Raw genomic sequence first — 16048 nt, 5'->3', positions numbered from 1 at the left:
ACAAGCTCAGTAAACATTCATAGAAAATGTCTTGGAAACATCCAGAAGTATATTAATGCTAAAAGGAAATATTTGCTACTTTATTTTTTTAGGAATTGGGGAAAAACAAATTCTGGTCTAAGTGTACAGTCCTTTTCAAGCCAGATAGGCTGCAAATTAACAAAATCATAAATTCTTACTTTACAGCAGATATATCAGCAGTCCAGTGGAAATGGGGCTAAATAATGCTCTGCTTACGTGAATAACCTTACTGAAGTGACATAAATTAACATGGGCAGGATTTAGCACCTGTTCTTCCCATTGGAACCAAATAGAAATTCTGTTAGTCTGGACACTGAGTCTGAGTTTAGAGTTTGTTAATGCTTTGGTAAGAAGACAGCAACAGCTAAACATATGGCAAAATGTTTTTTTTTTTATAGCTATCAAACAGTGATGTTCACTGGTGGATTGGATTGCACACCGAAAACTTCAGTGATGAATTTCGGTAAGAATACCTACACTTCAGCTGCCGTTAGTAGCACTTGGCGTGCCCTGTTTGCAGGCTGCCATTCAGTCTGATGCACTAGAATAGTTTGATAACTGAGTGGGATATCCAAGAGATAACGTCGGTTCTCATTAAATATAATTCAGAATATATTACAGTTAATTTATCTCGGTGTTACAGTATTTCTTCTGAAAGGGTTATAAAAGAGACAAGCTGAATGCATGAATATCAACCTTGTTGTTGTTCGTTGTCTGATTTTTTTTTTTTTTTTTTTTAATGCTTAGTTAATAAAGGGGCCCTTTTTACCTTGTATCTTCTTTACAAGTGCTTGTAATGGAGAGTATATTTTTAGGTAAAGATAGGAGAAAGTGTAACTTCACTCTTAACATTTCTGTGCAGCTGGAGAGATGAATCACCAGTAACATACCAGAACTGGAACGAAGGGAGGGAAAGAGATCAGGAGAAACCAGGGAAAAGATGTGGCTTCATTTCATCAGAAACAGGTTTATTTCATATTTCCTTTTGCTGCTAAGTTGTTGGCCAGAGGGGTTGTATATATTTTATAATGCTCTGAGGAAGTGCAATCTATATTCAAGTCCCTGGTTATAATTTGCATAACTGCTTTTATGGTTATGAAAAGAATAGTGAAATATCATTAATATGCCCAGAGACTAATCTGTGGGATTTAAAAGTATATTAATAGTTCCAGTTCTCTAATATCAAAATACAAAAATTCCAGTGATACTGATACTTCAGTTTTACTTAAGAATCTGTTATGTGGCGCAGCAAAAATGTTAATGCATTGCTAGTTTTCACAGTTAGTTTTCACATAACCAAATGAGCCAGATGGGCTGAGCAGCAATTTTTCCTACATTTTTAAACTGTTTTTACATCAGCATACAACTTCAAATACTCAGGTTTCTAGCTTATTTCTGATCTATCAAAGTCATGTCCTGTGCCCCATCTGCTGAGGGATTTTGAGGTACTGTGTTCTTGGTGCTAGCCTTTACATCACCACATAACTGTGTTTTACTATAGTAATTAAAAAAAAAAATAAAATACAGTGCTGCTGGTCCCAGTGATTTTTGTCATCTCACAGTGTCTGTTTTCTGAAGATCTGCAAGTCATATGATAAAGTAAACATGTCAGGTTCCATGGAAAGAAAAAATACCCAGCTTTGTATTTGTGAGAAGAGCTGGAAAAAAAAAAAATCCAGTTGCTGCTCCCTTGTAATCTCAGCCTCAAAAGCCAAAACTGAAAAGATTTAAAACCTTCTTTTTTTTTTTTTACCACATGTAATCTTGGGGTTTTGATTCATGACTTTCAAATTGTTAAGTTTGGCGTTACTATAGCTAACATCAGACAAAAGAAAGAGATGCCCACCCTAACCGCTCAGCTGGCTGGCAGATGGGAGCTGGTCAACAGCTTGTTCAGTGCTCTGAAAAATGTATTTTCCTCCTAAGCAGGTCAGCATTTTATGTCAGTACCTGGATCTTGCCAAAAAAATTCAATATTAAGGCACTTGAACTATTTTATCTGGAAGGCATCATTTCTATACTCTTTTTTTTTTTTTTTTTCCAAATACATGACCGCACAGGCATATGTTATGTGACTTAATGTAGAGGAATTGGTTAAATTTAATAAAATCAAACTGGGGATAAAAGTATGAGCCCCATGGACCATCAAATCCACTGTAATGTGATTTGTTCAAATGTGTTTGATGTGGAATGTCATCTTACTCAACCACTAAAGGATACCCTTCTTAACAATGTCTAAGCTACCTAAGGAAAAACTCGTTCCAATTCTTAAGCCAGTATTGAACTGTGATTTTTCTTTTTACACAGGACTCTGGGGTGACGAAAACTGTACTGTCTCTCTTCCCTGTATTTGCAAACGTAAATTTGCATGGAAAATAGAGAAAGAGATCCCAAAAGACCAGAGCCAACAAGGAGTATGTCCCAAAGGCTGGCTGCACTTTGGATTGAAAGTATAACATTTTTTCTGCTGTTTGATTATTCAAAATGCTTTCCATGTTTATGGCAGAAATGGGACACTTAAAGCTTATTTAATGTTTGAAGATTTTCTCCCTTTTTGAAAGCAGGGCCCTTAGGTTTTAACTACTGAAACAGTGATAAAGAGGTTTGGACTGATTAAGTAGCTTTGCACAGAGAATAAGGTGTCTTAATAAGGTGTCAAAAATTTTACTTTAGTTCAAGGAAATGAATACTCAGATATGCAAAAGCTATCTTGAGTGTATTTGTGCATTTGGCATAAAAAACGTGCTTCATCCTCTCTTTTCCACTTACGACAATTTGAAGAGTCTTTTATGCTCTCCAAACAGATCTCTGACCCCTTGCTGTACTAAATGGATCCCTAACTGCTGTCATCCTTGCCAAGATGCTTTTTCAAATAGGGTTTATCAAAGATAATTATAAAACAAAGTCTATTTGCAATTGAACGTCAAAAGGCAATTATTTCATCACGCTTCTCATAAATACACGCATTCCTTAATAGCAGTATGCATGGAGGTGGCCAATTTATCCCAGTGCTGAACTGCAATGACCACAAGGATAAATTTAACCCAGATTGTGTTTGCCTTTAAACAGCTGATTTGAATCCAAGCCTGATCACAGCTGAAAACTGATACCAAGCATGTTGGAGAGATCCATTGCAAGGACAGAAACTCATGAAATATTTGATATTAAGTGAAATGTTTTAGTGATTACTTTTGGTGATTGATAAATAGTTTTTAAAACAAGCCCTATTTTTTTGTTTGGTTTTTGAACAGTGCTTTTTGATACAAATTCCAAAAGATCCAGAGCATCTAAGGAACTGGTACTCTGCACAAGTGTTTTGCAGTAGCTATGATGGATCGCTTGCTTCCCTTGAAGATGAACTGGAACAAGGTTGAGTACTGAAATATTGTTAAATAAATAAAATTTCTTCTTTGTTAGGATGCTGTGGTAAAGTTTCATCTTGGATAGTGATTTAGGAAAAAAGATATTCAGATCCTACTCATGGTTCCACTGCTTTAAACAAGTTAGTGTTTCTCTTTCCCGATTTCCCAAAATATAAAGGTTCAAATAATCACTGAGCTGTGTGACAGGTACATTTTGAGGAGTAATTATAAGTTCTTTTGTGCTTACTACCATGCATTAGAAATATAAAAATATAATGGAATGCTCATTTAAGAATTTGATATGTAAAATTTCTACATTATGAATGCAATGTCATACTATTATGAAAGCAATCTCATTTTTTTCCTTTAATAGTGCTTAAAACCTGAACTATAATACAGCACATAAGCACAGTGCTAGACTTTAACTGTCAGAACTAAATGCCAGTACTTTGGGAAGTATTTATATTCCCTATTTACAAAAATCTGGGATTGAATTTCATACGTTTGTAAAATCACTTATTTGGAGGTGGGAGGAATCTCACTGGCTATCTTTAGTTGAGAAATCTTACTTTCAACTAAAACTGAGCAAAGCTTTTTCAATGGGACAGTACCCTGAACTAATACATAAATTGTTCAAGCTGCTGTGAACATTTATGGAAGACTTCTTAGTGGACTAGACCTTAACTCAACAGAAATTAAGCAGCTTAACTGAATTTATAGTTAGATGACACTGAAATACTGCTCATGTTCTTACTTCCTAGTACCTATGTAGTGTCCTTGATTAGTAATGAAATTTTTCAGTGCTTTAGTGTGTTGGAAGAGACTTCATCTATCCGTAAGTGGTTACCTGTTAATATTTTATTCCTGTTTCATTTTCTAGCTTTCATAACAATGAATCTATTTGGACAGAAAACTAATGTTTGGATAGGTTTCCAGAGTGATGATTATGAGAAGTGGGTGAATGAAAATCTTCCGATGTATTCCAACTGGTCTCCAGTTGAAGTAGTGCGTGTGAGTATTTCCAGGGGGTTTAAGAACAGCATGAGGTTGTTTTAGCCATCAAAATCATGTCCCAAAGACAAGGCCTAACTTGTTAGAGCAACTTCATCTTCTCTTAATCTTTTCATGTTCAGACAGCTGTAGGCACAAATTTATGGGTATAACTACATGTAGCAAAAAAGATGATCGAGACAGTTATTTATGCAATTTGTGGCTATAGTCATATTCTCTTGCAGTTGCTTTTAAGCACCAAAGTTTGAATTATATGGTTAGTACCATATGCTGGGTCTGAGCAAAATTTAGGAATAAGATTCTGAATTCGATATTTCTATTGTTTAACACAGTGTTAATCCATACTTGTTTCAGCATTTGAGTTAATTCAGTGAAAGTAAGCTTATTGTTTCAAATTCTCTTTATTTGTATGTGTATTGTATGTTCATTGTTCTACCTAAATATTTGTAATAGTGACTTTCAGATAATTATTCTTTCAACTTTACTGTAATGATTATCTATTGGTTTTACACAGTGTCTTTTTTAATATTAGGCTCTGTATTGATTGCAGAGACAGCGCTATAACAGTGCAAACGCCGAAGAACAACTTCCACTATGTACAGTGGTATCAAATAACCCTAATTTTTATTTTACGGGAAAATGGTACTTAGAAAACTGTCAGAAAAATTTTGGGTTTGTCTGCCAAAAGGATCAGGGTAAGGTTTTGTTTTGCTTTGCTTCTCTTTTCTTGCTATACTTTATTTTCATCCAGAAGCAACTTGTTATAGGTGTCTGTAAAACCAAGAACATAAGAGATTTCTAAGATTGTTTGATATGTAGACAGACAAGCTCTACACTAATTAATTAATAGCTGTGATATAGAATTAATTTCTAAAAAAAAAATTGTTTTCTTTCAAACTTTGAGCTTTTTGTTACCTATCGTAGAATCAGGAATAGAGATGAAATTTCATGTTTTCTGTCATGGCAGCAGAGTTACTGCATGAAATCACAAAAGGAAAAATGAGGGTAATTTTGAGGAATATATGATTATTGGGGGGGGGATTTGCAATTTTAGATTGGAACAGACTCTAGAAAATGTATTTCTACGAGTAGTGCAGATGGGCAGGTTGATCAAATAGAGTTTGGCTTTTCTTTTCACACTTGTCTAATTTTATTACCATAAAGTTCCCTTGTTAGAAGCACAAAGCTTTTGCGGGGACCATGCATTGTTTGGTTTCCTCCAGTCACATTCCTGTACTACCTCTGGGATGGGGAGCTGCTGGCTTCCCCAGGGTGCTGGCGCAGCTTTGGAGGCCTGTCCCAGGAGCAGCTGCAGACCTGCCAGTGGGAAGCTGTCAGGGCATGTTACCAGAATAGATCAGAGGCAAATTATTAACCGTAAGCAAAGGAGGGGGGGCCTGTAATCTGAGCCTGTACAGAGTGTTCTTGGGTGCTGTACATACTGCAGGGGTGATTTAATATGCCTCATCTTCATACATCACCTCTTAGTTAAGCCCTGAGTCTAAAGAGATGACCTCTCCTGTTGGCTGCCTAGGAGGCGCAGGAGAGCGAGTCGAGGAGTAGAATAAACAAATACAAACTTTGGGCAATGCTCTGGTGTGGTTGTAGCAAACCATAGCCATCATTTATTGTGAACTGCAGTTGCGGGGAGTGCTGGAGTAATCCTGCACAAGGTGTAGAAAAATAAATCGATACATTTTCCTACTGTTTTGTTTCATTTAACTCCTGCTCATTTGCATTTTAACCCCTTGTGGCTGTTTCGGGCAGGTGGAAAAGGCATTCAAAGGCAAGAAGGAAAACTATTGCCGTAGGGCAGCCAGGCTACAGGGCACTGGGGGGAAATGGGGCTGCAGTGGGTGCTCCGGGCACTCCCCATGTTTTCCTGGATGGATGAATGTAAGATGTGAAGGTATCAGTACCTGGAAAGAGGAACTGGTGCTTTGCTTCTGCCATCCTGTCCGCATCCCATTTCCCCTTTTTAGAATTGTTTTCTGTAGGAAACTAAAATGAAATAAACCAACAGCTAATCTGAACTGGGTTCTGATCTCTTAGTGGTGCTTCGCTTAGGATTGTGGCAACGTTTTACTGCATTTCCTGCCTTTTCTTTCTTTTTTCTTTCTTTTTTTTAAGCAGTGACGTGCACTCTGAAAGCTGGAACAAAACAGAGTGCTTCAGTTAGCTCAAGAGCAGAACTTTCCTTGCTTAGAAATTTCTAATTTTAAATAATTTATGCATGACAAATAATTAATTCATTTACTTTTTGAAGATACTTGACTTTTAGTCATAAGGGGAGCCAAGTCTAAAAACCACTCCAGCTCATAGTACCCCACTTCAGTTTGTAATCACAGAGAAGTTTTATAGACAGAGGTAATTAATCCAAACTGACAAATAGGATTAACATTGAGGCATTGCTTTATTTTAATAGTCTTGCTTAAAGTATACTGTGAGCATTCATCACATTAGTAAAGGCATTTGCCTCCTGTAGGAAAGCAAGCTGCACTAGCATCGCAGATGAGGCTGGGATGGAAATGGTCTCTTTTTCCTGACCTTTTTTTCTCATGGGAGACCCTCTCTTTCTTAAACCTAAGAAGTCCACTGCTGCCCTGCTTTTTTCTTTTTTAGACACTGCTGTGTTAGTTTATCATCAAGAGGAGATTGAAGCCTCTGTGCACAAAGGATTTGTCTTCAAGTGCCAGTACTGTGGTCTTCCATACATTTGCTCATGGATAGTAAAGATGAGCTCAAGAAGCTCCCAAGCGCTTGTACCACAAGCCACAGTTTGTCATCCTCTCATTGTGCCAGTACAGTCATTTGTGAGGCCAGGCTTTGTGCTGTAAACTGATCTTGGAAATTACTAAAAGTAATGTGTCAAAAATGAAGTAATCTAAATTACATGCAAGATATCTGGGGTAAGGGCACTCTGCAGCCCACTGCGGCTGGACATCTGGGTTATGACCAGATCCCAGGTGATTTCTTACTGACCTTCAAGCTGCTTGTTTTAAGAAATGAATAACTCCTTTCTTTTTGTTTATAACAGACACATCCAGACATGTCATCAATGCATCTGAAACGTACCCTGTGCCGGATACCTTAGAATATGGAAACAGAACATATCAGCTCTTACGTGGGAATTTTACATGGTCTTCAGCTTTAAAAACCTGCATGGCAAACGGCGCGGAGTTGGTCAGCATCACAAACCAGTATCACCAAGCTTTCCTCACAGTCATCGTGAATCGCCTGGGATACAGCCACTGGATCGGGCTGTTCACTTCAGATGTACGTAGTGGACTCCCTGGCTGTGAATTTGTTTCTGCAGAGGAGTGTTTCCGGAATTAAGCTAATGAGCTGCGTCGCTCATTTGAAGTCACAGGAAATTTGCATCTGGAAATGAAACCCGGGAAAATTTGAGCCCTAACAAGTTTTTTGCGACGTAGTGCGTAAATCTAATGAGAGCTGGTTTGGTGCAATGAGTACTGAAAACTAAAAGCCATAGAAAACGTTTAAAAACATGCAAAAAAAAATAAAATATCCCTTGTAGGGTCAACAATGAAATTATGTTGCTTCATTTGTAGTGGCTCAATGGCCCAAATAACCACTAGCTGAAAACAGCAGGTTAGATGTAGTTTGTGGTCTCCAAGAAGTAAGTTGCGAGGATCTTTGGAGTTCCCTTTTGTGGATCCTTCTAGATCTACCCAGCTTTCAGAAAAGTAAAAGCCATTCTGTAATAGCTGGGGAGGATGCCATCAGAAGATGAACTTCTGTGGTGCTAAAGCCTATCAGAAAGATAACCTGAAATTTGTTTTGGCAGAACGGGCTTAACTTTGAGTGGTCGGATGGGACAAGGTCTTTGTTTACCTTCTGGGAAGATGACGAGTCGCAGGCCTTTGGCAGCTGTGTTTACATCGATACTTGGGGGCACTGGAAAAGTGCTAACTGTGAAAGACGTCTGCAAGGAGCAGTTTGCCATGTGCCACCTAGTAAGTCGGAGTTCAGTTTTGTATTAAATCTGTGTAACTGCACATGTGTGCATTGACAGTGGAAGTATATGAAAAGAAACTCATTAGAGGTTAAACAGTCATGATAGTATTATTCAAAACTTAAATGTATTTCTGGCATTTCCTTGTTGCATCTCCTATTTTCCCCATGAAATATTGGCCATAAGGTCTGGTCCATAGGGAAATGGAAAGAGAACTTTCATAATAGAAAAAGATACAGGAAAATTACTTTGTCTCTTCAGCGAACACTATATTATCTGTGAAAAATGATGATTGCTAATAACCTAGCTTGAAGGGAAATCAATTCAGTTTGCTGCAATTAACTGTAGGATGGGAGAAGGGAAGCATTTAGAGCAAAGTGAAAAATTAAAGTCACATCTTCACTGATTGCACGTAAAAGATTTTGCAGCTTTTTTCTGTAAAGATAAGAATATTTTCCTGTACCCTAAAACATGTGTTTCCTGCACTGCTCTGTCAATTACCTGGGCTTCATTTGAATCCAGAATTCTGGTCTGGAGCTCCATTCAGCCCAGGACTACAGAGTCTTTGGCAGCATCCAGTTCCCAAAATAGTTCTTGTCTGGTGGTATTTATCACCAAGGGTTTGCCTACAGCTTGTTATAGCTTCAGAATCTGTTGAGAAGAAAGCTGTTTTGGAATCCTTCAAGACAAACATGATTCCTTCGCATGTTTTTTGTGACTAAACTGGCTAATTTTCTGATTTGTTTATGTCAAGTTCTGTAATCATATACAGCCTAAGGTTTATTTAGTTATTTTTAAATGTGTTTTGTGGCAAAGTAGGAAGCATGGGAGAGACTATAGGTAACATAGCCAGATCTACAGCGCTGCCAAAAAGTGATGCTGCAGTGAGCTTATGGAGTTGCCCCGAGTCAGAGGAATCTGCTGCATCATGTTGCCCACTGGAGAGGCTGCCTGCTGCTTACTGGGGGAAACCCTCCTCTGTGCCACGGCATTTGGCATCAGTTATCTGTGCAATGCCGTCCTTGGAATCCCCGGCCCTCTGGGAGATCCTGGGAAGCCCTGAGTGCTCAGATGTGCCTGTAGTTAGCTCATGACTCCCTCTGCACATCAGCACCGGTTAGATTGTCCTGGTACTGCTGTTGCAATCCAGCGAGGATTTTGATCAGAAATAAAGCCAGCTTTACAATTCTGATACAAATATATACAACTGCTACATTTTCACTTTGAAAAAATAGAGGCATGATGCAATAACATGCTTATTAGCACTACTCCAAAACAGAACGTGGAATGTGATATTAATGTGTATATTGTTGTGCCAATAAAGCCATGCTGTTATTTCTATCACAGAAAAGAAACTCACTGCCTATAAAGCCTTATGTTCAGAAAAAAGTGTTCCCTGGATCAAATTCAAAAACAGTTGCTACAGCTTTTCCACAGTTCTGCAGGGCACAAGTTTGGATACTGCATATGAAGTCTGCAAAAATCAAGGTAAGTAACTATTCTGTAGCTATAAAATATCATTGTGATACATATTATCTGAAATTACTGAAATCGTGGCATGAGTTTTCACTAGCTCAAGGTGCTGATAGTGAAGTTCATAAGCCAGCTACAAAGCTGGATGCAGTTTACATTTAAAAAAAAAAAAGGTCCTTTCCATCCAAAATATTGATTTCTGGAATAACACATAAAATTAGTTTTTCCCTTCAAACTTCTTTAAAATCACGTGAGAACAGTTTTGCATCAGCCTGAGCATTCTCGCATTAATTACAAATTTAAGAATTTATACTGTATAACCAGACTTTTCAAGCTTTTCAATTCAGGCTCGTAATATTAACATTTTGAAATGCAGTATTACATTTCAATGGCATAGGTTGTTTGAAAACTTGTTCTGTGTTTACTTTGTAGGATCAAATCTTCTAACTATTCAAGATGAAGACGAAAATGCCTTCATTTTGGAAGAATTGCACAGTTTTGGTTATTCTGTGCAAATGGTTTGGTTGAACATCCTGCTTGTTACAGACAGTAGGTTTTGAATCTGTTCCGTATTTTGATTATTTTAACGCTACCATCTTCCTTTGAGATTTTGGTTTTTTTTGATGCTTACCCATTTAAGATGCAGTAAAACCAGTCAAGTTTCTTGTAATCATTACTTCTTAGTATACTGAATACTCAGTATGGATATGTGCATGTGAATGCCCTTATCTCCGTCTTAAAGATGCACTACAGCCTCTTACGTCTAATACATAGAATGTTTTTAAATCCTTCAAGTAAAATAAGGAAATGATATAGTGGTCAAACAGACAAAATCCTGGCATTCTGTAATACAGTCTTTTTTATGTGAGGGTAAGTCCAACTGAAACAGATATTTATCAAACTGCTGTGATATTTTATAATGATTTATGACTTCTGCCTGTAGATGAGACAGTCTCCTGGTTTGATGGCTCTCCCTTAAACTACTCCAACTGGGGCATCAGGGAGCCTGAATTTGATCATCTCAAAGGGAATTTCTGCATCAGCCTGAGGACTACAGATGGTGTCTGGCAATTATCTTCATGCAGAGAAAAAAAGGGATTTGTTTGTAAAATGGATGCAGGTATGGGCTTCCATAAAAGAAGACAGTTGTGTCCTTATAACCATTGTTTTACATGTTCCTTGTTGCTTGCTTACTTGCTCTTAGTGTTCATGAATAATTCCATCCCTTGGTATGATTAAAAATAGAAAAAACCCAGCTGGGGTACCCTCCTTTTGAGGAACCTGGGCAGCCACTGTGTTATTGCTGACTGCAGTAGACTTGCTGTTGTATGGTTGAGCCATGTGCAGAGCATCAGGTTGACCTCCCTAGACCCCGTATGATAGGAAAGCCACAAAGACACTGCATTAGTAGGAATGCGAGTCTGTGAGAACTGGAGTGTTTCCAGAGCTCACCCCAAGTGCCTGAGTCACTGCTGGATACAGTAGCTACCACTGCAGGCTTCTGCTCATGCATTTATACTTTAAAAAGTGGATAAATACTGTTGCTCATCCTTGCATAAGTCTCAGTTAATATATCCTGCCAAGTTTAAGGGATTTTAGGTAACAGATTAGATCATGTTTAACTTGGCCATTTGGAATCCTATTGACATGGGTCAAATTAAACAAAGAACAGTCTGCTCTTGTATGGTTTTAGATAGATTGTCTTCTCAGTATGAATTCTACAGTGAGTATGTATGGTAACTTCTGTTATCTCTGTGGGCAATTTTATGATGGTTCTGGATTCTATTTCAGATATTAATGCAACAGAACCCTCTGAAAAAGGTAAGTTGTCTCTGTACTTCCTTTCTTTTTTTTTTATGTAAGAAGTAATAAAATATTTTGAGCTGGTATTTTGTGAGGTAACATTTTTTGCTGTTAAACCTGTAATTTAAAATGTGTGACATATGGGGAGTAATAATATGTTTTCCATAAAACATCTATGTGTTTATATTTAGAATTATCTATTATAGCTGTATTTTCTTCTGAACCATTTCTGTCCTCCCTTTCAGCATCAGACCGTAGACTTGTCGCTGTGGCTGTTCTCGTGACACTGGTGATGCTGGCTGCCATTTCCCTTTTCCTGTGGTGCCTCTACAAGCAGAATAACCAGCTCTTCCGCAGGATGCTGTGGGTCAGAAATGCTTATTTGCCACAGATCAATGCTGATGTTCCTGCTTTGGAAGAAAGCATCCTCATTTCTGATTTTGAGAGAAGTGACAACAATTAATTGATCAGAATTAGCAAGCAGTCACATCTTCCATGTGAAACTCCATGATCTGCAGTGGTTTTCTCCTTCTTGGGAGTTTCCCCAGGGCACCCATATCCAGAGAAACTCTTGCAGTCATTTGTATGAATACCATAGGGGCTCCCTACCTTGGAGAGCTTTTGCTTTGTGTTAGGATGAAGTGAGGATGCAAGGCAGAACCACTGGGAAACTGGCTCCTTTGGGGCAAGCCAGGAACTGTAAATACTCCCACACTATAAACTTCCAACTGCTCATGTAGGGCAGTCATGTCCAAGGCCCCAGAGCAGCAGGCATTCTCATGAAACTTTTTCCTTTGGGAGCAACTGGGCTTTTGTTTTGTTCTTATATGTTGCAGAATCTGCTCATGAGCCAGCATTAAAATTTGGCATCGAATTTAGGAACTCTGAAACATACCCCAAGGATTATGGGATAGATTTTATTCTTTTAATAGCCATTCCTTCTGCAGAATGAGCAGTTACTTTTCAGACCGTGGATTCCTGCCAGGTGGATTTCCAAGCTTGCAGAGAGATGAAGTCACTTTTCAATTGAGGGTGCCAGAGTTTTGGAGTTTGGCCTGTGATACCTATTTCGTGTTATAAAACAAGTTAGTCTAGAGATATAATGGCATCTGGGGTTTGTCATCCCCAAGGTAATATATTAATTTGAGATGCATCCAGTGCCCTGTTAAAATGTAACTGGGTGATATCTTGCCTAGGTTATTTCAGAAATGGAATCCCATCAATCTCTTTTAAAGACACTTTGGGGCAATATCTGTTTGAAGAAAAAGAACTGCTGCTGAAGTTATGGTAATAAATTGCTTTACTGTTCACCTACAGTATTTCTGCAAGCAGTATTGATGTGTGCTCTTCTGAGACCCTGCTCTCAAAAGCTAAGGATTATACGTGGGGAAGCTGTTCCCAAAGGGTGCTGTAGTCCTATAAGCTGATGTAGCAGACCCTCAGAAGGACACTTTTCACTTTCAGTGTTCATACTAAGGTGCTAACAAAGGAGGTAGACTTAGTTGACCAGTTGGTCTGCAGGCTGGTGGTTGTGAAGGACCCAGCTCAGGTCTCAGCACTACCTCAGTTACAGCAGCCCAAGATAGCAGTGCTTACTCTCCATGGGATCACCCTCAGGAACCCTTCACCCGCGTCTCTTGGAAGTTCGTGGCAGGTTCTCAGGGATGTTATTTCTTGTTTTTATTGCAGTGTGGAAAAACAAAAGGTTGGTCAGGACAAGCCATTTCAGAGAGGATTTACTGTGCCTTCAGTGGCCTCTGTGAGCTGCTGCACAGGGCTGCATTTGTTGTGGGGCTTGTTGGTTTGCTTGCTTTGTGATGACTCATTCTAGCAATTTAGCAAGAGCCCTAACATGGAGGTACATTCCTCTGAATTAGGGAGCAGCCAAGACCAGCTGAAATGTTTTTACACACAGTTTGTGCACATGCACAGGAATGTATGGCTGCCTTTCAGTTACATTGCTAGAAACAAGAATTGCCTGTTCGTGTCATGATTACATATAGGGCTATTTTTAAAAAGTATTTAATACAGACAGTATTTCTGTGCCGGTTTACAGAACTGTTAAAAAATGTTGTCAGAGGCTGCAGATGGTTTTGATCCCAATATAATTTTCAACTTCCTGTTTTCTGTAATTTCTATGGGTGTAGCTATCGCAAGTTCTTAATCTGAGGTTTTTCTATCATATAAAATATAAACAGCTTTTCTGTGTATATTTTGGCTAATGGCTTGACCCCATACATTAGTATTCAGTAATGTTTTAAAGGTTTGGGTTTAATCATTTAGATTTGTCTATGGGGCTGTTTTTATATGAAGTCTGTCATTAGAGTTTGTGGACTGAAACCTTTGAGTACAGTTGCCAGATCATCTGCAGTTTGTATGTATGAACTGTGATAGCTTCTTTACCACCAAGAGAAGAGAAGAAAAAAGGTTGTGACCATTTCCCCCTTGCCCATGAGTATTTCACCTGTGTAAACTAGCAGTTGGAGGAACTTAAACCAACAAATCCCATTCTTCACATTCACTGACTAGCATGTAAATTCTGCCTTCTCACAGTACGGCAAGCAGAGTGGCTTGCAGGATGGGTTTTGTTTGCCAGAGTAAGCTGTGTTTTCTCCAAGGATGTGTATTCATCAGGCTACAGTGTTGTTACCGGTTACACGGGCTCTTGTCAGATTTTGATGTAATTAATGAAGGTGTATATTCTTTTTCACAAAACTTGACATAGGCATTTTATCAATTTTCCTTGAGGAATGTTGTAATCTCTTGAATATGAATGTTTGAAGGGCAGTGGCATAATAAATAATCCTAACCTCAAAATAGTGATCGTTGATTAATATTAACTCTGATGTAGGTTACCTTACATTAAGGGAAAAATAGTTCAAGCAGTATTTTCTCACTCCTTTGAAATGGTTTTGAGGGAACAGACCCTTAAATATTTATTTTTAAATCTTTCATCATTAAACTTTTATAATTGCAGGTATTAGTCACTCAAGAACATAACTGTTGATTGCTTTCTAGTGTTTGTTCTGGGTTTTGTTACCCATCTTTTGTTTTCCCTTAATCAGAGGTCTCCTGTACTGTTCCTCATGAGAGTATGTGGTGACTATGGTTTCGCTGCTGACCTTGCTGATACTGGCAGTGAGTTTCACTGTATTATTTCAGCTGGAAAATTAAAGTGTCCTTCATAAATTTGTGTGCTGTAATTTTCTTGACTCTTTCCCCAGCTTTAATTGGCTGCAGGCTTTAGTGTCTCATAGCAGCAGTCCCCAAGCTTCACACCAGCTCATCCTGGTAGAAGAGGAACAGCTTGCACCAGCCTCCTTTCTTACCATGTGGCTAAACATAGGTCTGGGCATTGCAAACAGTCTCCACATGTGGTGGTCTTAGTGTATAGTGGCTTCAGTGTTTCCCAAAGCATGGACAAAGGTGTCCCAGAATGTGTGTGCAGGAGGTGCTGGGAGGAGGAAGGAGCCACAGCATCTTCAGTAAGGATGAAGGATTAGAAGCATGGTGCTGGCGCACAGATATTCTCCCAGCCTACTGCCTGTTCCCAGCAGCCCTGGGAGCTGGAGCCATGAGAGATGAGTGATGGGCTGGAGGTATTTTCCTGCTGGACTGTAGAGGCTGTGCTTTGTGGGAGCTTCTTGTTTCTGCCACAAACAAGGTAGAGATGTATGGACTGTAGCACAGTAGCTTCCATGCCTAGCATCAAAGTGCTTCCCATGTCAAGGAACTGGGTTCACCAGAGTCTGAGCAGGTAAATGAATGTTGCATTTTCTTGTGCCATGCCAGCTCCTTTGACAGTGTTTACTGGAAGGAAAGTGTTGGATATTTTCATACCACTTGGGGAATGGAAGGGTATCTCCACCAGAGGTAGATACATTCAGGTGAACATATGACAAACTTTGTCTACCAGATGTTGGGGTCTGGAAAAAAATCCATGTCCTTAATTTCTGCAAAATCCATTCCGGGAGAAAATTTGCCTCCTGGTCCTTTTAGCAGTACTTGCAGTGTGTCTCTGAGGGAAGGAGATGCCTCATGCAGCTGTCACATTCCAGCCAGATGGGAGTCTGCAATGGGAACATATGTATCCTGGAGAGGTCCAGCATGAACAGGCAGAGTGAAGGGCTGTGGCACAAGGCTGTAAGTGGGCAACATGACCCTCAAACAAAGCCCCTTCCAGCTGCGCCTCTCCTGGGTGCAGTGCTGCCCTTTGTCCAGCGATCCTCCTCTCTTCTGCTCTCCTTCTCCCTTCCCCTACCTTCACACACACTTCTGTGGCTGGGTCATGACAAGAGAGGGGCCATGGGGCTGCTTGAAATCTGTGGAGTGCAGTCTGGAAGGTCTGCAGAAAAAAAGGTAGGGGTTTGCATGCTCTGTGAGACTTGACCAGCTCTGGTTC

General features: G+C 39.2%; 1 protein-coding gene across 2 annotated transcripts in view; it reads left to right on the top strand.

Annotated features, from left to right (window-relative positions):
- The window catches only part of LOC130607069 (secretory phospholipase A2 receptor-like), a 36311-nt gene extending 23351 nt beyond the window's left edge, over positions 1 to 12960 (top strand). For both annotated transcript variants that reach the window (XM_057423850.1, XM_057423849.1), the window contains exons 18-30: positions 420 to 484; positions 884 to 987; positions 2329 to 2471; positions 3273 to 3390; positions 4264 to 4394; positions 4945 to 5089; positions 7432 to 7670; positions 8203 to 8371; positions 9718 to 9858; positions 10276 to 10392; positions 10787 to 10963; positions 11635 to 11664; positions 11892 to 12960. In XM_057423850.1, coding sequence (XP_057279833.1) covers positions 420 to 484; positions 884 to 987; positions 2329 to 2471; positions 3273 to 3390; positions 4264 to 4394; positions 4945 to 5089; positions 7432 to 7670; positions 8203 to 8371; positions 9718 to 9858; positions 10276 to 10392; positions 10787 to 10963; positions 11635 to 11664; positions 11892 to 12109 — 1797 coding nt within the window. In that variant the 3' untranslated portion in view covers positions 12110 to 12960. The remainder of the gene's footprint in view (positions 1 to 419; positions 485 to 883; positions 988 to 2328; positions 2472 to 3272; positions 3391 to 4263; positions 4395 to 4944; positions 5090 to 7431; positions 7671 to 8202; positions 8372 to 9717; positions 9859 to 10275; positions 10393 to 10786; positions 10964 to 11634; positions 11665 to 11891) is intronic.
- The last annotated feature ends 3088 nt before the right edge of the window (positions 12961 to 16048 follow it).

This window comes from Pezoporus wallicus, unplaced genomic scaffold (assembly GCF_028554395.1).
Source record: "Pezoporus wallicus isolate ANWC-B61680 ecotype Strahan unplaced genomic scaffold, APGP_CSIRO_Pwel_v1 contig_1181, whole genome shotgun sequence".
NCBI lineage: Eukaryota > Metazoa > Chordata > Aves > Psittaciformes > Psittacidae > Pezoporus > Pezoporus wallicus.
Note: the sequence above shows the minus strand (reverse complement) of the source record. Positions and strands in the feature narration are given on the sequence as shown.